The sequence below is a fragment of the Heteronotia binoei genome, chromosome 11 (assembly GCF_032191835.1).
Source record: "Heteronotia binoei isolate CCM8104 ecotype False Entrance Well chromosome 11, APGP_CSIRO_Hbin_v1, whole genome shotgun sequence".
Taxonomy (NCBI): Eukaryota; Metazoa; Chordata; class Lepidosauria; order Squamata; family Gekkonidae; genus Heteronotia; species Heteronotia binoei.
This window is the reverse complement of record NC_083233.1, coordinates 23,641,666-23,663,422: the sequence shown is the minus strand read 5'-3', so window position 1 is coordinate 23,663,422 and position 21,757 is coordinate 23,641,666. Positions and strand designations below refer to the sequence as shown.

Genomic DNA, 21,757 nt, shown 5'->3' with positions numbered 1-21,757 from the left:
CTTAAAAGTATTATCTGTAAAGGTTTTCAGAAAGTCTCCCATCCAAGTGCTGACCAGACTCACAACTGTTCTGCTTGATCAACATTGGAATATCACATACCTTCCAACCAGAATACATAGCCTGGAGCCAGAGTATCTTTTCTGATTTTCTAGTCTAATCTTTAGTTGATTTAAGTAGTAGTGGCATGGCAGAAATCTAAACTTTCTCTTTGTGGATTTTCAGGTACCTACTAAAAAGCTTTAATTTTTTTTTAAATGTATTTAGAAAAGGGTTAATTCTGTTTTTATCAAAATATTCCAAAGGCGGGGGGGGGGGGGGGAGCAGCAATACAATCCAGTAAAATTTACAGAGTCGCTTTTTAAAAAGCGAACAATAAATAGTAAGGATAATTAACCTACAGTTTTCAAACCTTAATGGTGAGAAGCAATTGCAGCTCTAATTGATGTGTTCAGCAACCAAAGGCTGAATAAAAAGATTTTCAAGGTTCCCTGAAATGGACTAAGCTCTCAGATCTGGTGGAGTTGTAACAAAAAAAGACCTTGGCTGTCTCTGCTAATTTTATGGTAGCAATGTTGGTGTCACATTTCAAAGCGAGAGAAGGAGGAGGCCGTGAAACCTGGAATCACACTAGCCCTAAAGAGCAGCTAATGAATGTTGATCCAGGCTTAATACAATATAGTCATTAACAGACATTCTCAGATTTTGACATATTACTGTTTTATTGCTTTTGCATGCTCATGCTACTCAGATCAAAGGTTTGCTCAATTTGTTAATTTTATTGTTCTGTCAATGAATCTTAAATTTGCCTTATAAATCACTCCCTACCAGATAATTTTACTATACTGTGATTGGATCTTAAATTTGTACCAGTTTGCATTCTGAGCCACTGATTATGTGTGGCTTTGCTCACTGTACTGGATTCCTCATCTGATGGTTACCTTCTGAATAAAACTTAGTTGGTCTTAAAGGTGCAACTTGACCCCTATTTTGTTCTACTACTTCGGACCAACACGGCTGACTACTTGGATCGATGTGCAGGAGTGTGCATTCTACAAGGGGACTCCTGACGTAATCTAAGGGGAATTCTTGCCACTGCTTTAACTCCCACAAAACATTTATTTAGCACCAGAAGTGTGCTAGGTGCTGTACAGTGTGGCAAAGCATCTACTTGTATTCATTGCATTTTTATGACACCCTTCTTCCAAGCAGCTTAGGGCAGCATACGGTGTTTTCTGCTCGTCTATTTTATCCTCACAACAACCCTGTGAGGAAGATTCAGAGAGAAATTGGCCTGAGTTAAGTTAGTAGGTTTTATGGCAAAATGGGTCTTCCCAGTAGGGTTGCCAGGTTCGACTCAAGAAGTATTTGGGGACTTTGGGGTGGAGCCAGGAGCAAGGGTGTGACTAGCATGATTAAACTCCAAAGGGAGTTCAGGCGATCATATTTAAAGGGACCGCACACCTTTAAAATGCCTTCCCTTCATTGGAAATAATGATGGATAGGGGCACCTCCTTTTGGGGCTCATAGAATTGGACCCCCTGGTCCAAACTTTTGAATTTTGGGGAGAGTTTTGAGGAGAGGTACTGGATATCATGCTGAAAATTTGGTGCCTCTACCTCAAAAAAACAGTCCCCCAAGAGCCTTAGATACCCACAGATCAATTCTCCATTATACCCTATGAGAATTAGTCTCCATAGGGAAGAATGGAGTGCCCAGCAAACATTTCCCTCTGCCTCCCCCCCCCCCCCGGCTTTCTGATAACCCTGAAGCAGGGGGGGGCCTCCAAACCAGGGGATCCTCTGCCCCCACTTGAGGATTAGGCAAACCAGAAACCACAGTGTACAGATTAGTAAGACCAAAAAACACCACTGTGTAACTATATGCTGCAAATAAATGCTTTAAACGTTTCTCTTTTACAATACTTATTGTTATTCACTCTATTCACTCAAAATAAATTTCTATAAACTGAAATAAGTCCTAAGTCATAAACTGAAGCCCAATTCCAAATAGAGATCCAACCCTCCACCCGGGGATTGGCTGCCCTGCTTCCCAGTCCAGCACGTGAAGTACCGCATCATAATGTCTGTCCAGCTGCCACTTAGTTGAAACGCAGGAGTCTTGTGAACGGAACCGAGAGCTGGAATAGCAGTGGAGAGGAAGCTTGACTTAGAGTTATGAGAGATTAGCTTTGCACTGAATTGCTTTTTAAAATCTAGGCAGCGTGGCTTTTCTGAGGACATATGGAACCCCTGAAGCACACTTCCCTTGGATGTCTCTTCCAGCCGTTGCACGCTCTGCCTCTCCTCTCTCTTCTCTTTAGTCCTGAGCAGTTCATGCCCCTTTGGCTTTTTTCATTGCAAGCAAAACATGCATGCACTCCCTTCCCTCCCCTCCCTACACAATTTTCTCCCTTTCCCTTGTGCTGCACCAGACGCCGCTCATCGCCCCAGGACCTCTAGAAGACATATCAAATAGGATTTGCCACTTTTTTTTCAGTTGAGAAATTTCAGGACCCCTTCCCTTAAGGCTGCAGTTTTCCAGTTCATTTAGAAGTTTTAAGCTCCGTCAATTGCTCCTTCCAGTGTGGCCAATGAAATGCACTCTCCCCCCCCCCCATCTTAGTGAGCTTCCATTTCTCCAGTCTTTAGAGGAAAAGGCCTGAGAGCCAACATTAAACCAAGCGGCAGGAAAGCTCTTTCACACTAGGGATGTGCCCCCTTCATCTCTGTTTCTGCATCTTCCTTGAAAAATAGCTCAGTTCTAGAGCGGCTTGAGTGTACACTGCAAGCTCACCAGTAGCTGGATTCTGGAACCCCTTCTTTTTTAAAAAAAATTACATACAAAAATTAATTCCCAGTCTGTTGTAGATTAGCAGCAATATTACTCCCCCCCAAGTGTAATTGAGTACAGTATCTGAGTTCCAAGAGTCTTAAACAAGTTCTTGACGAAACTGGTTTATCATGATGTTGGTTCTCAAGTACCACAGAGACCAACACAAAACAAATTGAGCCATGGGTAGGAAGAGATGCATAGTTGTAAGAAAAGTCCTTCTCATCCTTGAAATACTTCTCAGAATGGTAGAGAAGAGGGATTTCCCATGGCAGACAGGGCCACATATCTGGAAATGGGACCAGACATGTAGGAAACATATACATGTGTACATTAGGGAAGGGGACTGTGGCTCAGTGATAGAGCATCTTGTTGAGGTTTCATGTTCCCTGCATGACCTTGAGCCAGATATTACCTCTTGTGGAATCATTGTGAGGACAAGGGAAAGATTATGAAAGCCACCTTGAGTTTCCTGGCAGGAAAGGCAGGACAAGAATATGCTCTTTCTCCTCTCCCATGCATCAACAAACCTTAGATGGGGGAGGGATTTCCTGTGGCAGCTAGGAAAATTATCCAGGCTGTATGTAAATTGATTTGGATGGTTTGTTGAGTATCATCTTTCTAGCCCTAATCTGGATAGCCCTGGCTAGCCTGATCTCATTAGATCTTAGAAGCTAAGCAGGGTTGGCCCTGGTCAGTATTTGGATGGGAGACAATGAAGGAATACCAGGGTTATGACATGGAGGCAGGCAATGGCAAACCAGCTTTGAGCTTCTCTTGTTTTGAAAACCCTACAGGGTCTCCATAAGTCAGCTGCAGCTTGGCAGAACAAAAATGCTAGAGTAGAGGTACATTAACCATTTGGGGTCTTGTGTCATGTTCCCTTGTCAAAGGAGAGATACACCCATGACCGTTTTCTGTATTTTCCAGTAACTGGGTGTGTGTTGATTTGGTGTGTCCCAGACGTCAACTTTTGTAGCTGGTGGGAACTGGGAAATACATTTACATCTTTAATATCCCTATCAACAAAACCATAAATCTCAGGCATCTTTACACATAAATAAAAATGCTATTGCTTCCAAATCCATCACCGTCGCTTTAACAACCTCTTATTATTGTGCAGCAGCTTCCACAAAAATTGTCCCTTGCCTCAACCCTGCAAACCTCAATTTGGATTAGCAGGCCGAGGGGGAAACTCCATATTTATAAGCAAGGATGTGTACTCCTTGGTTTTGTATTGAGAAGGGAGATACATTCTCTCCTAAGCCCTAGTGCTTGAGTACTGATGCTGTGTACCCATGCTGCTGCAGCTCTTACAGTTTCCTGTGTTTTTGGACAGGTGAACACAGCCATGCACGAGGCCAAGCTAATGGAGGAGTGTGACGAGTTGATGGAGATAATCCGACAGCGCAAGCAAGTGATTGCTGTGAAGATCAAAGAGACAAAGGTAGGTCTTCTAAATACATGGCCTATGGCCTCCCTTTCCATCAACTGGTATAGCTCCTTGTCATTAGCATTATCTGGAGCACTGAGCCTGAGCCTGTCTGGTTATTCCTTGGTTTTCTGTGACACCCCCCCACCCCGTATGTTACATATTTGCTGTGTGTTTGCCAAACTCAGAGATTAGTTAGCATGATTTAGCATCCCAAGCTCTTGGGATGAAGCAGGCTATGAAACACCCCCCCCTGCCCCCCCCCCCAAAAAATACACATTTCTCGATTGGGGTATTTTACTGTTTTATTTGTTGCACAGTATAAGCAAAGACAACCAATAGGATGAGAAATCTAACAAACAGTGCAATGGAACTAGGATTACAAAAGTTTGAAACAGTGCAACAACTTGTAGACATGCTGTGTCTAACAGTGCCGGATGTGAAATTTCACATAGAAAACGAAGGGACAAGTACAAGATAATGCATACCATACACAGTGGTACAGCTCACAGTCCTGTTCACATGAAACTTGCCTTATACAGAATCAGAGCCTTGGTCCAGCAAAGTCAGTATTGTCTAGTCAGACGAGCAGTGGCTTTCCAAGGTCTCAGGCCAAAAAAAGGTCTTTTACTGCCAGAACTTATGACTGGAGATGCCGAGAATTGAACCCAGGACCTTCTGCATGCCAAGTAGATGTTCTGCCCCTGAGCTATAGCCCCTCCTTTTATATAGCACCTTCCTGGGCCATTCCATTCTAATACAGATCTGTTGCCTTTATAAAAATCGCCTTTCTGAACCATTCTGCTTTATAAGATCCCTTCCTTCCTAGCATGGGAACTGCTCTGGCTTTGCGATCCAAGTGTTATTGTTTGCTTCTTAAAACTGATGATTTGAACAATTCAGCATAATAACTCTGAAGAGGTACATAGGTTAAAAAAAAATTAACCATCCCAATGACAAATGCATTTTTGGTGGTATGAGCAGAGCAGCCGGGAACATAACGCTTATAAATATTCATAGGGTGGCTTCTAGCGTTTGCAACAATGCATGCACAAATGTAGGTTAACCAGCGTTATGTACAAGCATCAGGGGAAGAAACTCTGCTACATGATTATTCCTGTTCTGTCAGAGGATTCTCCATATAAACACATTTTGTCCTGAAAAGTCAAAAGGTGAACACTGGAGAACTTCTTTAAAGGAATTCCCCAGGACCAGAGCCACTACCGGCTCCTTCTTCTCATAGATATTACCTTGTACTGGTTGCTTGATAGGGCCATTCTTTACTAATTTTAAATACAGGGAAGGGGGTATGGGCTAGTGGTTGAGGTAAGAGGGGAAATCGGAGAGACTAACTTCACCTTTCAATGTGTCTGGGCAGTTGTTTATAGCTGCACTTTGTAGTACAGGGCCTAACATGGAGCATGGAAATGTGTGTCCCTGAGACCATTCAAATCCAGCTGGATTCCCTCCTCTGTAAACTGGGAGTGGGGTGGTGGCGGGGGGAGCTCTGTGATCTAACGAGACAATATGAAGATAGATTCAGGTGGGTAGTTGTGTTGGTTTGAAGCAGTAGAACAAAGTTGAAGTCTGGTGGCACCTTCAAGACCAACAAAGCTTAATTCTGGGTATTTCATGTGCATGCACACTTCTTCAGATGCACATGAAAGCTCATACCCAGAATTAAGCTTTGTTGGTCTTGAAGGTGCTACTTGACTCAAACTTTGTTCTAGACAATAAGAAGTGAGGTCTGTGATTGAATCCTCTTGGTTGTGCGTTTAGGGTTCTTGTAATTACAGGTTGCCCCCAAAATAATATTGTGGCCACAGTGTTGGGGGAAAGGATAAGTTAACATTTTCCACATGCATCTTGCAGTTTCTTAATATAGATGATCCCGTATGGTACCTGCGCTCTTACCCGATCTTATCAGATCTGGGAAGCTAAGGAGAGTCGGCCCTGACCAGTATTTGGATGGGAGACTACCAAGGAAGTCCTGGGTCACTATGTAGAGGCAGACAGTGGCAAACCACCTCTGTACATCTCTTCTTTGAAAAACCTACAAGGTCACCATAAGTCAGATGCAACTTGGCAGCACTTTCCACCACCACCACCATATGGTACCTATACGTTTTCCTCTGCGGTGCAAATAGCTCTCCAGGGTCAGAGGGAGGGCAATTGTATTAGGAAAATGGGCAGTGGTGTTGGGATACCCGTATGTCACACAAGGATGCTCTGGTTTGAGGGCAAAACTTTATGGTAAAATTGACCTCAAACCATAGATTCCCCTCCCACATGACACCCCCAGTGTGATAACTAAACGTTGCTGTTTAGGGGTGAGCAGGGATCCCTCCCCCGCTTGACGCCCACAGTGTGATGACTTCACACTGTGACATTGCTGTTTAGGGGTGAGCAGGGCTTTTTTTTTTGTAGAAAAAGCCCAGCAGGAACATATTTGCATATTAGGCCATACCCCCTGATGTCACCATTGTTTCACACAAGGGGTTTTTTGTAGGAAAAAGCCCAGCAGGAACTCGTTTGCATATTAGGCCACACCTCTGATCCCAGTTCAGCTGGAACTGCATTCCTACGTGTTCCTACTAAAAAAAAAAAAATCCCTGGGGGTGAGGTTCTCCTGCCAGCCCGCTGGTTGGCAGCAGGGTGAAGCCTCCAAAAAGCAGAGGATCCCCCACTCTGACCTTGCAACCCCCAAAGAGTGGGATTTCTGGAACTCGGTTTTAGGACGGAGGAGTCGGCTGTCAACCCAGCAGAGCCAGAGGTGAAGAGCACCGTCCCAGATAGTTCAAGGTCAAGTTGAAAAACAGCAATGAAAGGTCAGGGGGCAAGCGGCAGGTTAACATAGGCCAGGAAGAGGTCAAGCTCCAGAAGCAGCAGCTTGAAGATCAGAAAGGCCTGAAGTGACCTGAGTAATCCAGGTCAAGTGCCAGGTCAAATTCCAGTGGCAGAGCTAAGTGAAACCTTTTCCAGTGATAGATACCTATTTGTGATTCTTTTAATCTGCTAAAAACATTCCCATGATTCTACGTACCAACTCACAGCCCACTTATATTAAGAACTGCTGCTTGCCATTCCCATTTTGCCTGATGAAGTCTGCTTAAGAGCATACAGAAGCTTACATTCTGAATAAAACTTAGTTGGTCTTAATGATGCACTTGTCTACTTCTCCGGTGAGTCAAAGTAGGTCAGGCTGAAGACCTCTTTGGAGCCTTTATTGAGCTTGGTGGAGCTGGACTGGACCTTGAGATCAGCCGGATTGAGTGCACAGCCAGGTGGCAGGGCTAGTACTGGAATCTGGATGGTGCCTTTGAGAAGCCTAGCTCTGTCCAAGACAGCAGCGTAACCCTGATGACACAAGGACGCAATGGCTGCTGTGAGCCCTGGTTTGAGACTTGTCCTGTATTGTCTTACGTTCACGTCTGCCCTTGCACATTCAGCCTAACAAGACTTTGCCTGCCAGCCATCACCACCTTGGTGTGCAGGGTGGTCTGGGCACCATGCCACTGCTCTCTTTGCCATGCCAGGTGCTTGCAGCTGCTGCCTCCTTTTTGGGAGCTCCCCTTCTTTTCTCCCTTTTCCTTCCTTTCTTCTGATGATTTTCTTGATGAGTCTGGGCATAAACGAACCATCCATCAGCCCATTAAGTCCCAGCAGGAGAGTCATTTCCTTGTGCAAACAGCCATTTGAAGTTCAACCTGCCTGCTGCTCGGCTAGAATGAGTGTCTCCCTCTCTGCGCTTGGCATCGGCTTTGACATTTCCCAGTAATGATGAATGAAGGTGAGCATTAAAGATTGGCAGGAGCAATGCCAGCGAGCTGAGCCTGGAAGCAAGGAGGGAAAGGAAGCATTAATTGCTCTGCGCTGGTGCACTTTACTCTTTTCCGTCCTCCTCCTCCACTGCCCACTCCTTTGCCCTGCGGATCTTAGCTGTAGAGGGTTACTGGATGCTCAGGCAGAGAGACGCCACCTTCATCCATCGGCTTTTTTGTCTTAATGCATTTTTGTCAGATGCAAACAGATGTTGACTCTCAAAGAGTACAGGCTGAGAAAATTAGCAACTATAGCTGGTTCTCCATGCAGACTCTGAAGTCAGCTTTGTAACTTGCCTCACCCACACATACAGACATGCGACCCTAGAGCAGCTCTGTTTTGCGCCTCCCTTTTTGATCCAGTTCTGCCTTTGTTTATCCTTCATTTTGCAAAAGACCAAAACAAACAAATGGGGGCAGGGGAAAGAACCTCTTTAGAACTGGTTCCACAGCTGCTGCAATGAATGGCTGGGGAAGGGGTACTCTGGTGTTGTGAGTGGTGCTAGCCAGTAAGTGCCCACCATAGCCCTCTATTTTTCCTGAGTAGCACTTGCAGAATCCCATTTTTTCCCAAGGCTCACTCAAACACTTTAATGCCTTCCTGTTTTCTCAGAGCATCACTTTCAAACCAGTTCTGCCTCATTTAAGATACTGTCTCAGCCTCTCTTTCTGTTGTGTTCTCTGTCTTTTCAGGCCCAAATACCTGAGGTGTGGCTTCTAAAATAAAGGAGTAGGAGCACTGGCCTGTCTGAATGTTAGAACCTCTGCCTAACATCCTTTCTTAACAGCAGCTTTCAGTAAACAGGGAGGGCATTTTTCTTTCCCTAAGGAGGCATTTATTTATTTACTTCAGTTATATGTTGCCTTTCTGCCCTGTGGGGACTGGAAGTGCCTTACATAATTCTCCTCTCCTCTGTTTCACCCTCACCCTATGAGGTAGATTAGGTTGAGTGTGTGACTGATTGGAGGTCATACAGCCATGGAAGAGAGAGAATTCAAAATTGAGTCTCCCAGATTCTAGTGTGAAACTCTAACCCATAGGTTGCTGGTGTGGCACTGCTGGATAGCACGGCGCTCACTGACACCTTTTCTGGTACCCACCAATTGAGTGGAGCCAGATGGCGCTTCTAGCCAATGAGGATTATGATTGACTATCAGAGATTTGATTGGCCATGCAGAGTTTTTCAAAACATTGATTTGGCAGCAGCTGCCACCACAACAAGGATCTGCACGGTGTTGTTGAAGTAAAGCCGTGGCCATCATTTTGTGGCTGGCTCCACCTCTTGCAGCTGCCATTTTGTTGTTGTGCCCACCACCACGCCATGTCAGAATTCCAAATGTGGCCACAGGCTTAAAAACATTGGGAAAGCCCCTGCTGTAACCACTGTGCCATGCTGACTCTACTATTGAAATAGGCAGTGTCCCCCCCCCCCCCCCCACTCTTCCCCTGCAGTGTGCAAAAGCACAGTCTTGATGGGATCCTACCTCATTCTTCTTCTTCCTGCATGCTTAAAATGAGTTCTGAGTAAAAGTGTTGCTCCTTGCTTCTGTTGGGAGACAGACCAAACCCTTCCAAGTGAGCAGCCGTGTTGGTCTGAAGTAGTAGAACAAAATAGGAGTCAATTGCACCTTTAAGACCAACTTAGTTTTATTCAGAATGTAAGCTTACGTTCTGAATAAAACTAAGTTGGTCTTAAAGGTGCAATTGACTCCTATTCCCTTCCTTTGAGTAAGAGAATCAGTCATTCCAGAGGAATAACTGCTTGTGCAAACGTAGCTTTTGAGGTCATAGGAGGATGTAGAAGAGGAAGTCACATCTTGGGGAAACTTTCTAAGGCAGCTAGTCTTTCTGTGAGTTCCACGGCCATGCAGATTGTGTCTGAGCAGGAAGGCACGGCTGTAGGGGCGTGCCGTTGCGATTGGCAAATGTTATCTCGAGACCCTATCATTTGCAGTCACCCTCAGAGAGGGGAGGGCTTTGCAGCGTGCCATTATGAATTCACGGTGCATTTACCACCAGCGTTATTCAATCTCCAAGTTTGAATGAGACAGCTCTGACTTATAGCTGGTGACGGCGGTGTGCCTGTGAAATTCTTGCTAGTTGCATTTGGCAGGGCCATTACTGGTAGCAGAGTTACCCCCGGCCAGAGTAATGGCAGAAATATCAGTCATAAATCAAACTGTCATTGGGTGTAAACACACAGCTCCATCCTCGAGCACATCTGCCGCTAGCGCAGCCTGCCCATGCCCCCCTGTCTGAAAGAGGCTGATTCTGGCGGCATGAGACAGGTTGCTTTTTGAAACTGCAACTTGGAACCTTCTTGTTTCTGTAATGCACATTTCGCCTCTTTCCCCATCCATAAGGTCTTCTGTTGCTGTTGTTGTTCAAATTTAGTTTGACCTCCCTGCTTCCTGCCCAAAATCAATCTAGACTGATCATTTATTTTTTTCCCTGATTCCCATCAAAACCTCAACAGTTATTTGGAGGTCCCCGTTTTAACTGAACCTGTCGTCTCCACGCTTCTGCAGGGAAGGAGTTTGTAGCTTTGTTACACAGTTGTTGAAATAAAGCCCTTACCAGATAGCATGAAACAAAAAATGGTGTGTGAACAGGGGTCGTTTTGTAGAAAAATAGGTTATTAGCATAACTCATTAGCATATGCCACCACCCCAAAGCAACCCAATGCAAGAAAGGAGAGCCCCAGGTGAGCAAGGCCTGCTTGGGCTGGCTGGAGATCCTGCCAGCCCAAGCAGGCCTCGCTCACTTGGGGCTCTCCTTGGCCAACCCCCTCCCCCACACACAGTCAAAAGGCCAGCAAGGCATCTGCTGCCCCAAATCACATAAGAAGTAGAGAAGGGGTGATGTGGATTTTTCCAGGGGTTAATGAGGGCTCCTGGGGGTGTGGCAAACCCCCTGGTGGCTGGCTGGCTGCTCTCCTAATCCAGGTATTCTTATGCTGCTGCACCTACTGTTCAATGGACAAGGTAGGTGGGGAGGAGGAGGGGGAACCCTCAGAAAGGTTCAGGAGCTGTGCTCATGTGAGCTCCTGCTAATTTCAAGGCCTGGTGTGTGCTATGTTGGAACTTTGTTTGCAGTAAATGAATAATCACAAAATGGCACAGGCAAGGACAATCTAGGCAATAGCTTTTATTCAAATTAACCCAAGGATATCTGGCCTGATGCAGAGTTCTGTGGAACTCAAAAGCTTGCACACTGTTAGGAGTTGTTGGTTGGCCTTCATAGAATGCATTTTTGGCTTTTTCTTTTGGACTGACAAGGCCGTAAACAACTTGTCCACATAAGCAGAGGGCTAGCCAGTGAAAGATACCTCCAGCACTGATGTAATCACAGTCTCCTCCAAGGAGCACAGGGAACTGGAGTAAACGTGGGGGATGGGGGGGTCACATTTTCCCTTTGCCAAAATGTTGATGTTTCAGCCTCTGCAACAGAAGCTCTGCCTTGGGGAAAGGTAATGTCTTAAATGCCACAGATGTTTCCATACTATGGAAATGGAATAGATGACGTGCCCAGGAAAATGCCATTTAGTTCCAATATTGGTGTGTTTTCCGCCCCCCCCCCCCCCATCTAGAAAGAGCTGCTTGTGCCACTCTCAAGAACTGCTTCCCGGGCCTGGTTTATACATGAGCCTAGTGGTCAAGGAGGGCTTACCTGTGTGATGTTGCAAGATCAAACTGGACTCTGTGCCACTGTGCATGCAGTATTAGCTTGCCAGAGATCTGTAGCCTGGGCAGGCATAGGACTGGTTTGCATGCTAGCAATTACATGTATAGTGCAATTTAAACATGATACTGGATGGCTGCAAAGTTGTGTGGATATTTGCATGGTGTTTGCATCAGGCCAGGCCTGTGTAGCCATAGTGGGGCTATTGGGTACTGCCCCCTGACTTCTAGGGGCCCTCCAGGGCACAGCCTGCTTCTCCCCTTTTTTGCCAGAAGAAAGCTCATGAGAAGCAGCAGGCCCCACAGTACATAGGAAAGGGTGCCCCCTGACTTTTTAAAAAGCCCCCCCAACTTTTGAAATCCTGGCTACGCCCTTGCATCAGGCCTTTGTCCTGCCCTTTTCCCTGCAGGAAAACACCAGCCTGAGATCTCCTGGATATCCCTGCTCCTCCTGGCTCCAGCCACTTAACAGCCTGGTTTAAGAGAAGTAGAAAATGCTGCTGACAGACTCTGGTCCTTGCTTTGCTATAGAATCCCTGGGCTCTTTTTGCCTGTGCCTTTACCCTATCTGGTGATGCTATTCTTCTCCATGCTGCCCTGTTCCAGATGTGCCATATGCATGAGCACAATTTTGAGATGGAAGAGAGGCAAAGTATTATTTGGGAGGAAGAGAACTGGGTGTGAGACTAAAGCTGACCATAGAGACATGCAGAAAAAAGAGGTTGCATTTTGTACTGGTTAAAAATTTTGTTATTCTGAGAATCTTGCTGTCTCTTTGTTTTTAAGTGTCTGTGTTTTCTTTAGAGGAAGGGAGCTTAGTAGAATTCCAGTGGTTGATTTGGGCTGGATTTCCAAGTTCTGCAGAGTTCATTGTCCTTCCTTATAAATAGCAAGAATAAAATATTCTATTTAGCTCATTTATACCCCTCCTTTCTCCCCAAACGGGAACCCAAAGCAGCTTACATCTTTCTCCCTTCCTCCATTTTATCCTCACAACAACCCTGTGAGGTAGGTTAGACTGAGCACATGTGATTGGCTCAGTTTTCAGTGACAGAGTAGGGATTTGAGCCTGGGTCTCCCAGATCCTAACTGAGCCCCGTGGCGCAGAGTGTTAAAGCTGCAGTACTGCAGTCCTAAGCTCTGCTCACGACCTGAGTTCAATCCCCGGTGGAAGCTGGGTTTTCAGGTAGCTGGCTTGAGGTTGACTCAGCCTTCCATCCTTCCGAGGTCAGTAAAATGAGTACCCAGCTTGCTGTGGGGGCGGGAAGTGTAGATGACTGGGGAAGGCAATGGCAAACCACCTCGTAAAAAGTCTGCCGTGAAAACGTTGTGAAAGCAATGTCACCCCAGAGTTGGAAACAACTGGTGCTTGCACAGGGGACCTTTCCTTTTCCTCCCAGATCCTAGGCCTACAGTAACCCATTGTACCAGCTCCAGAAACATACCACTCTTCCCCACTGGGTAATCAAACTCTGGTCTCCCATATGACAAGTAACCATTATATTACTGAGGATAATAATTAATGTGGATAGTTATACAAGTGTATGCAGTATGTAAATATAAGCAAATTTACATGACTTATATGGATCACAGAACTTGCTTTAACTTTTTTGGGTATTTTGTGTATGCATGTGCATGTATGCATGCCTGGAAGTCATGGTTGACTTCTGTTGACCGTGCTGGGGCTTGGACATTCAGAGAGACGACTTTCTAATGCCTGCCTCTGCATCCCAGCCCTGGTATTCCTTGGAGGTGCCCCATCCAAGTACTTGCTGGGGTTGGCCCTGTTTAGTTTTCGAGGTCTGACAGGATCAGGCTTGCCTGGGCTATCCAGGTCAGGGCAGAACTTACCTTAACTTGATGCTGCAGTATCTTTAATTGCATTTGAGTTTAAAAAGCCAGTGAAATTCTTTACTTCAGTAGGGCTAGATTGAGCTACTGGTTTACGGTGGATGAACACAATCCCAGAATCCATCAGAGGTAGTAGGTTGGTTGCCTGTGCCTGAGCTTGTTCTTCTTTTTGTTTTTTGGTTGCCCGGGTTTGCTGATGGTTCATTCTTGCTTTTGGCAAACATCAGGCACGTGAATAGATGGCTCAAAGCTGGAGCGCAAATCACTGGAGCAAGTGCAGTGGAGATTCATCCTGGGAATGTGATGGTGCTACTGCTGCAGAGGTTGGGAACAGGGTGAGGGTTAATTGTGCCTTCCTTAAATGGAGGCAGCAGGTACCCGAGGCGAAGCGAAGCGCTGCAGCATCCTGCCCATCAGCAGCACAGGGCTCCGCCATCTTCTCTTCACTTGTCACCAATGGGGCTCCTAGCTGACGAGCTGCCCCTGGGCAAGCGCTCGGGCTGTGATTTCGAAACCGACAAGCAAAGACAGAGAAGAGCTCAGAGAGCTCCTGTCATGCATGTTTGGACGGGATCTGTACGGTGCACAGAAAGATCCGAATAAATCCTGGTATGGGAATTGAGCTGAGTTTTCCATGCAGTGAGGCACAAGCAGGGCTTTTTTTGAGCAGGAACGCACAGAGGCGCCAGAGGGTGTGGCCTAATATGCAAATGAATTCCTGCTGGGTTTTTTCCTACAGAAAAGCCCTATGTGAAACAATGGTAACATCCGGGGGTGTGGCCTGATATGCAACTGAGTTCCTGCTGGGCCTTTTCTGCCAAAAAATCCCCAGGGACAAGCAAAATGCGCTCCGGTTCAGGTGTTAGGGATGTGGGTGTAGACTGGGTGGAAGCGACAAAGGGAGGTGCTTTGGGCATTCTGAACCTTTAGCTGATAAAGTAGCAGTTTGCACATTTCAAGTGGTTAAAATTCCTTCGGTGTTTGATCTCAGTAACACAACAGCACTGGAAGGTAGGCCTGTGCTTTTGTCCTCGCATGCTGCTTGCAGGTAAGAACCTGAGGCTAAGCGAAGACACCCAAGTGTGTTCATAGCTGAAGTTAAAAATTTGATCTGGGAGATTCCTGGCTGAGCGCTCACCATCGCCTTTCAGAAAATCATACAAAATTAGAGGGCACGCCTCAAGCTAGAGTGATTTTTTTTTTGTCTCCATCTGGAAAGGACAGTAGTTTTTCGTTTAAAGTCCAAGTCAGTTTGTGTGTGTAAAGACTGTCGAGTCACAGCTGACTTATGGCAACCCCAGAAAGGGGTTTTCAAGACAAGCGAGAGGCAGAGATGGCTTGCATTTGCCTTCCTCTGGCAGAGTCTTCCTTGGTGGTCTCCCTCTCAAATACTAAACCTGCTTAATTTCTGAGACTTGATGAGATTGGACCATACCCTACTACCTTCCCTCCCTGAGCTAGTTCAGGAGTCTGATAATCCTCCACATTCACTTTTATGTGGCTTGCTGCAAAATTCAGGAGCATTTTAGGGTGGTGTATAGAATCGTAGAATCATAGAGTTGGAAGGGACCCCCAGGGTCATCTAGTCCAACCCCTTGCACAATGCAGGAAACTTACAAATACCTCCCCCTAAATTCACAGGATCTTCATTGCTCCAGCCTCTGTTTAAAAACCTCCAAGGAAGGAGAGTTCACCACTTCCCGAGGAAGCCTGTTCCACTGAGGAACTGCTCTAACGGTCAGGAAGTTCTTCCTAATGCTGAGCCAGAAACTCTTGATTTAATTTCAACCCATTGGTTCTGGTCCTACCTTCTGGGGCCACAGAAAACAACTCCGCACCATCCTTTAGATGACAGCCCTTTGAGTACTTGAAGATGGTGATCATATCACCTCTCAGCTGCCTCCTCTCCAGACTAAACATTCCCAGCTCCATCAACCTGTTACAGTGGTTACAGTGTTGGACTCAAATTGTCAGGATCTGGATTTGGATCCCGCTCAGCCCACAGTGCTTCCAGAGTGGTCTTGGAGTAATTACACTCTCTTTGCTCTAATTGGTTACAGGAGCAGGGGAAGATTATAGTGGATCCTGTATGCTACCCTGAACTGTTTGGAAGAAGTGACGGGATATTCTTATACAGGCTGTCAGGAATTTTTAAAAGCCGACTGCACTCTATGCAGTTCAAGTCAGTTGGTATAGGTTCATATCCCTCTGTATGTTTTTGTAAGGTGTGTCTGAGCTGTATGCTCGGTCAGGCAGTGTATGTGTGATGCGTGCACACGCATATAGGCATGGTCCTGCAAGCCTGGGCATTGGGAATTTTTGTCTTTCTTTTTAATCTTCCTCTCCTTTTTTATTATGCACCCCATGCCCAAATGCCTCTGGGCACATGTACATAATTAAATGAGCGTAATGAATAATTAACACCAAGGATACAATATAAAAGAGGAACGTTAAAAGCACAGAGATACAGGACTGATGTTCCAGCACAAGGGGAGTCAAGGAAGAGTCGAACTTGAAGGTCAGGCAGACAAAATGGACCATTAGTTAAGCAAGAAATTGGCACTGGAATCCAGCTTAGGAAGACACATAGGAAGAACCCTGCTGGATCAGACCAGTGGTTCAGCTAGTCCAGCATACTGCCTCACACATTAGCCAACCAGTTGCCCTGGTGGGTCAGCAAACAGGATGTAGAGCAGGCCTGTAGCTTCAGTGGGGCCCAGGAGGGGCCAGGCCCATCCTTTCAAACCCCCCCCCCTTCCAACTGTATGGCCCCTCCATTGGAGGGCCCCCAATCTGTCCCCTTTGCTCACCTCCACTCCGAACAAGTAGTAGCATTGCTGCAGGTCTTTTCGCTTTTTTCTCTCCCCTTCCCTAACACAGTGCAGAGCAAAGGGAGGGGGGGAAAGAGTTAAGCAGTCTCTGTCTCCCTGAGAGAGGGGCACATAAGAAAGAGCTGCTGTGACTGCCCAGGCGAAGTTTGTGGGACTCCAGGCAGCTTACAGTGCCGAGAGCCCACGGCTGCCCAACAGGGTGGCCCCCCCGGCCTCCCCAAACTACAAATCCTGCTGTGGGCCCCACCACACATGAAATCCTGGCTACAGTCCCGATGTAGAGGGCCTACCCCTGATGTTGCCTCCTAGATATTAGGTACAAAAGGCTTAATGCCTCTGAATGCGGAGATTCCCTTGACATTCTCAAAGGGCATTGCACATTCCCTCAAGCTGGGATTCAGCAGCTGAGCAGCCACATCCTGTAAAAGTAGCAACTTGACTGAGCGAGGATTTTAACTTACAGACTACATAGTCAAACCCAGTACTCTGCAAACTACACCACCATGACCCCTCTCCTATGGGGAGGGCAGGTGAAGTCCAACAGCTGCATCTTAGCCTCTTCTGTGTAACTCCTGCAGTGTTTGACATTGTCATGTCCTGTTAATGCTTATGCTTTGTTCCAGCTTGATTCCAGCTGTGCTTTCGGGTTTACTGCTCATTTTCAGATTGCTGCAATCCATACCTCTATTGAGTTGTTTATTGGATGTCCCATTGCTGTTGATTTAAACTGTCTCCCGCTGTGGAATTCACCTTGAGTCTCAGTGAGAAAGGTGGACTTTAAACCCCATAAATAAACAAATAATGTTTCTGTCTAACCCCTCTCCCAGGGCAAAGGACAGGCTGCTACTATACAACTAATTTTTACTTGGATTGGAATTGACGCATGTGAAAAGGAGAGAAACCGTCATCAGAATTCTAAAGAAAAAGCCCTGATTTGGATAGCCCAGGGAAGTTGTATCTTCAGATCTCAGAAATTAAGCAGGACTGACCCTGGCAAGGACTTGGATGGGAGACTTCCAAGGAATACCAGGGCTGGGAGGCAAAGGCAAGCAATAGAGCCACTTCTCTGAATGTCATTGCCTCCCGGCCCCACTAGGGGTCAGCAGAAGTCACCCATGACTTCCAGGTGTATGTGCACACACACTTTATTATTATTATTTTTTAAAGAGTTCTAAAGAAAAAGACTCCTAAGAGTTCTAAGCCGAACTCTTGTGTGTATTTCACCATTCCATGCAGGTGCTCACATGAGCCAAGCCTTTGGTTCAGTGTCCAAAATAATTTTTGCTCATTATTTAAAGTATACTTCACTGTTTTGTTTTTAAAAGCAAGTTTCTAGCCCTTAGGCTCTTGGGGAACACTTGGAAATGGGTAAGGAGTGACTGGCAAAGCTCTGTAGCCTTTTGTCCCTGTTTAATTCCCCACCTCCCACCCCTTCAGGGGGAAAAAACTGAACAAAAATAAACAGGAGCTTGCACATTTGCATAATTATTGCTGGTTGTAGGACTCATTTTCTCTCTGCAGAAATTAGGTTGCCTTGGCGCAGAATTCAGTTTTGTGTTTTGTTTTGTTGCATGCGTTGCGCGCACACAGCTGTTCAAATATGCATCACCCAGTACAATGCGGTGAGCCTGGCCATTAACTGTAGTATCTCTTTTCACACAGCTGTCTTCGCCCCTTTGTCCAAGAAATTCATTAGCTATTCATTTATTTATTTTGCATCGTTTTGCGGCTTGCAGCCAGATGAGCCATATTGTAGCCTGCGGCTCCCGGTCCGTGAGCAGTGCTGCCAAAGATTATTTGCGTGGTGGTCCTAATGTACCTGGAAATTTACAGTGCAATCTTAGAGAGAGAGAGAGATGGGTCCCTGACTGCAAAAGCTTACAGTCTAGATTTAGATTTAATTTTAATTCTCAAGTAGAAATCAAAAATAGGGATTACATTTGTAAAAATTGCAATCGAAAACTGATGAATGGGGAGGCGGCCGTTACATTAAACGAATCAAGGACCAAAAAGGTAAGGAAAAATCCTAGTAGCGGGCCAATGGTTAAAACTACATATATACTTTTTATAAGTAAAGATGCATGTATTTATTTAGAAAAGAGTTAAAAACATATAAGAACCCAATGAAAGCCTCGTTGCAAAGTATAAATGACGTACACACAAAGACCAATCATTGTGACCTAATGTGTTTTGGCCCTGTAAGGCCTTCTTCAGAGGTCAGCCAATATGAGGTACAAATAGGCACCTTTTGGGCCCAGTACTTTTCAGTATTTTTATAAGTGATCTGGATGAGGATGTGGAGGGGACTAGTCATTAAATTCGCAGATGACTCCAAATTGGGAGGAACAACAACAGAGGATAGAATTGGAATTCAGCGAGATCTGAACATGCTGGAAAAGTGGGCAGAAGTGAACAACATGCCATTTAGCAAGGATAAATGCCAATTTCTACATCTTGGTAACAAAAATGAGAAACCTGCATACTGGATGGGGAATACACTTTTGGGTAGCGGTGTGTACGAATAAGATCTAGGGGTATGGGTGAACCCTAAGTGAAAAATGTGTCATGCAGTGACAAAAAAGGCAAATGCCATCTTGCGGAGTATCAACAGAGGCATAACATCCAGATTGCAAGATGTCATAGTTCTGCTGCACACTGCTTTAGTCAGGCCACACCTGGAGTGTTGTGTGCTGTTCTGGAGGCCTTGCTTCAAGAAGGATGTGGACAGAATGGAGCAGGTGCAGGGGAGAGCGATGAGGATGATCAGGGGCCTGGAGACCAAGCCCTATCAGGAAAGGCTGAGGAACTTGAGAATGTTCAGTCTGGAGAAGAAGAGGTTGAGGAGGGGGATATGATTGCTCTCTATAACTGTTTAAAGGGCTGTCACATAGAGGCAGAGTGGTAAAGCTGCAGTACTGCAATCGGAGCCCTCTGCTCACGACCTGAGTTTGATCCCAGCGGAAGCTGGGTTCAGGAAGCTGGCTCAAGGTTGACTCAGCCTTCCACCCTTCCGAGGTCGGAAAAATGAGTCCCCAGCTTGCTGGGGGGAAAGTGTAGCTGACTGGGGAAGGCAATGGCAAAACCACTCTGTAAAAAGTCTGCCGTGAAAACGTGAAAACAACATCACCCCAGAGTTGGAAACGACTGGTGCTTGCACAGGGGACTACCTTTTACCTTTACCTCACATAGAGGAGGTTGGCAGCAGGGGAGAGGACTCGTAATAACGAATTTAAATTAAGGGCAGGAAGGGATTGGCTGGATATTAGGAAAAACTATTTTACGGTAAGAGTTGTTCAACAGTGTAATCAGCTACTGAGGGAGTTGGTGAGCTCCCCCTCACTGGCTATCTTTAAGCTGTGGCTGGAGTCAACGAACACTTGTCAGGGATGCTCTAGGCTGATCCTGCATTGAGCAGGGTGTTGGACTAGATGGCCTGTATGGCCCCTTCCAACTCTGTGATCCTATGATCGTACACATTACAAAGAACTGCCAAAAAAGTCAACTCTGGACCAAAAAGGGAATGTGAGTTTAATGGACACAAGACAGGAATGTTTATGAGGCCTCTTAGGAACAAGTCCTGTGTCCAGTGCATGTGCATAGGTGGTAAAAGACTTACAGTTGTTTCTCTTCCAATTCTGGTCCAGAAAGCAATGATGCAATCAATTAATCAGAGCCAAAATGTCCTCAATAGAGAGCAGTCTTTACTCCTTAAGTGAAGCCTTTACTCCCATCCAGGGATAGCAAGGCATAAACCCCACCAGGCCCGGCGCTAGAGTTTCCTGCACCCCAGGCCGGATCCCACTCCTCTGCCCCCCATGGCTAAATTCGTGAGCGCCGATGCCATCACTGTTCCGACCCCCCCCCCCACACACACTTTGCCAAGGCTGCCCGAGCTTCAGGAGGCCTCCGCAAAGTCCTGAAGACAGCAGGCTTGCTCAGAGCACACTCGCTGCCCCCCCCAACATTGCCGAGGCCGCCCAAGCCTCGGAAAGCCTCCGCAAAGTCCCGAAGGCAGCGGGCGCCTCTGTAAAGTCCCAAAGGCTGGTTCTGATTTTTTTGAGCGAGATCTCCAACGCACTCACTGCAAATCTCTGGTAGGCCAGTTGTTTCTTCTGAGCCCGTCAGTCATCTACTAATTAGTTTTCTCATTGTTGCATCTCACGTTTCTCTCCTACCTCTTCTTCCAAGGTGATGAAGCTGAGGAAACTGGCCCAGCAGGTAGCCAACTGCCGACAGTGCCTGGAGCGCTCCACCGTCCTCATCAACCAAGCGGAGCACATTCTGAAGGAGAACGACCACGCTCGGTTCCTCCAGACAGCAAAGAACGTGGCGGAGAGGTATTACTCAGCTGTCAGGGGAGGGACCGTGGCTCAGTGGCAGAGTATCTGCCTGGCGTGCAGAAGGTCCCGGGTATCTCCAGTTTAAAGACTCTGGCAGTAGGTGATGTGAAAGACCTCTGCATAAGACCTTGGAGAGCTACTGCCAGCCTGAGTAGACATTACTGACTTTGATGGACCAAGGGTCTGATTCAGTATAAGTTAGCTTCATGGATTCGGGTACTGAAAGAGATAGAGAAGGCATCCCTATGAGGCTTCTTACAGGCTGCTGTTCTTTGTCCTGCAGGAGTGGAATTCTAGCAGGAGCTAATTTGCATATTAGGCCACACCCTGCTGATGTAGCCATTCCTCCAAGAGCTTACAAAAAAGAGCCTTGTAAGCTCTTGGAGGATTGACTACATCAGGGGTGTGTGGCCTAATATGGAAAAGAACTCCTGCTAGAATTCTACCCGACATCCTGGCAAGGACATAACAGTTTAGAGTAGCAATTAGAGGTTGCAAAAAAATCTTACTGCCTTGGAGTCTTCAAACTGAAAAGCCACATCATACATATCATGGCACAAGGAAGCAGTGCTTGAAGGCCAAAGCATAATTTAACCCATGAAACTCTTTGCCACTAGCGTTATATAGCTTTTAATAGCATTCTATGAATCCCTGCAAGCTTGCGTTCTGGCCAGCAGCTATAATAACAAGGAAATGTCACCTAACGAAGCAGTATGCATCTGATTACAGGATGCTGGGGAATGGCTTGCCTTTATATTATGCACCTGACCGGCTTCCTACTGTTGGAGGCAGAATAGAGTGGTTAGATGGGCATTTGAGGTTGCATTTGCAGGAACAAATGCAGACAGTGATGCATATGCCTGTAGGTATTAATCAGGGAGTGTATGTCTTCTGTAGTATTTATGAATAGAGAAGGAGGTCAGGGGTCATTTTGTAGAAAAAGAGGTGCCAGAGCTCATTAGCACAACTGA

At 46.2% G+C, this 21,757-nt stretch overlaps 1 protein-coding gene across 1 annotated transcript in view; it reads left to right on the top strand.

Annotated features, from left to right (window-relative positions):
- The window catches only part of MID2 (midline 2), a 265,992-nt gene that overhangs the window by 204,064 nt on the left and 40,171 nt on the right, over positions 1–21,757 (top strand). The window contains exons 4-5 of the mRNA XM_060249671.1: positions 4,170–4,277; positions 20,635–20,783. Coding sequence (XP_060105654.1) covers positions 4,170–4,277; positions 20,635–20,783 — 257 coding nt within the window. The remainder of the gene's footprint in view (positions 1–4,169; positions 4,278–20,634; positions 20,784–21,757) is intronic.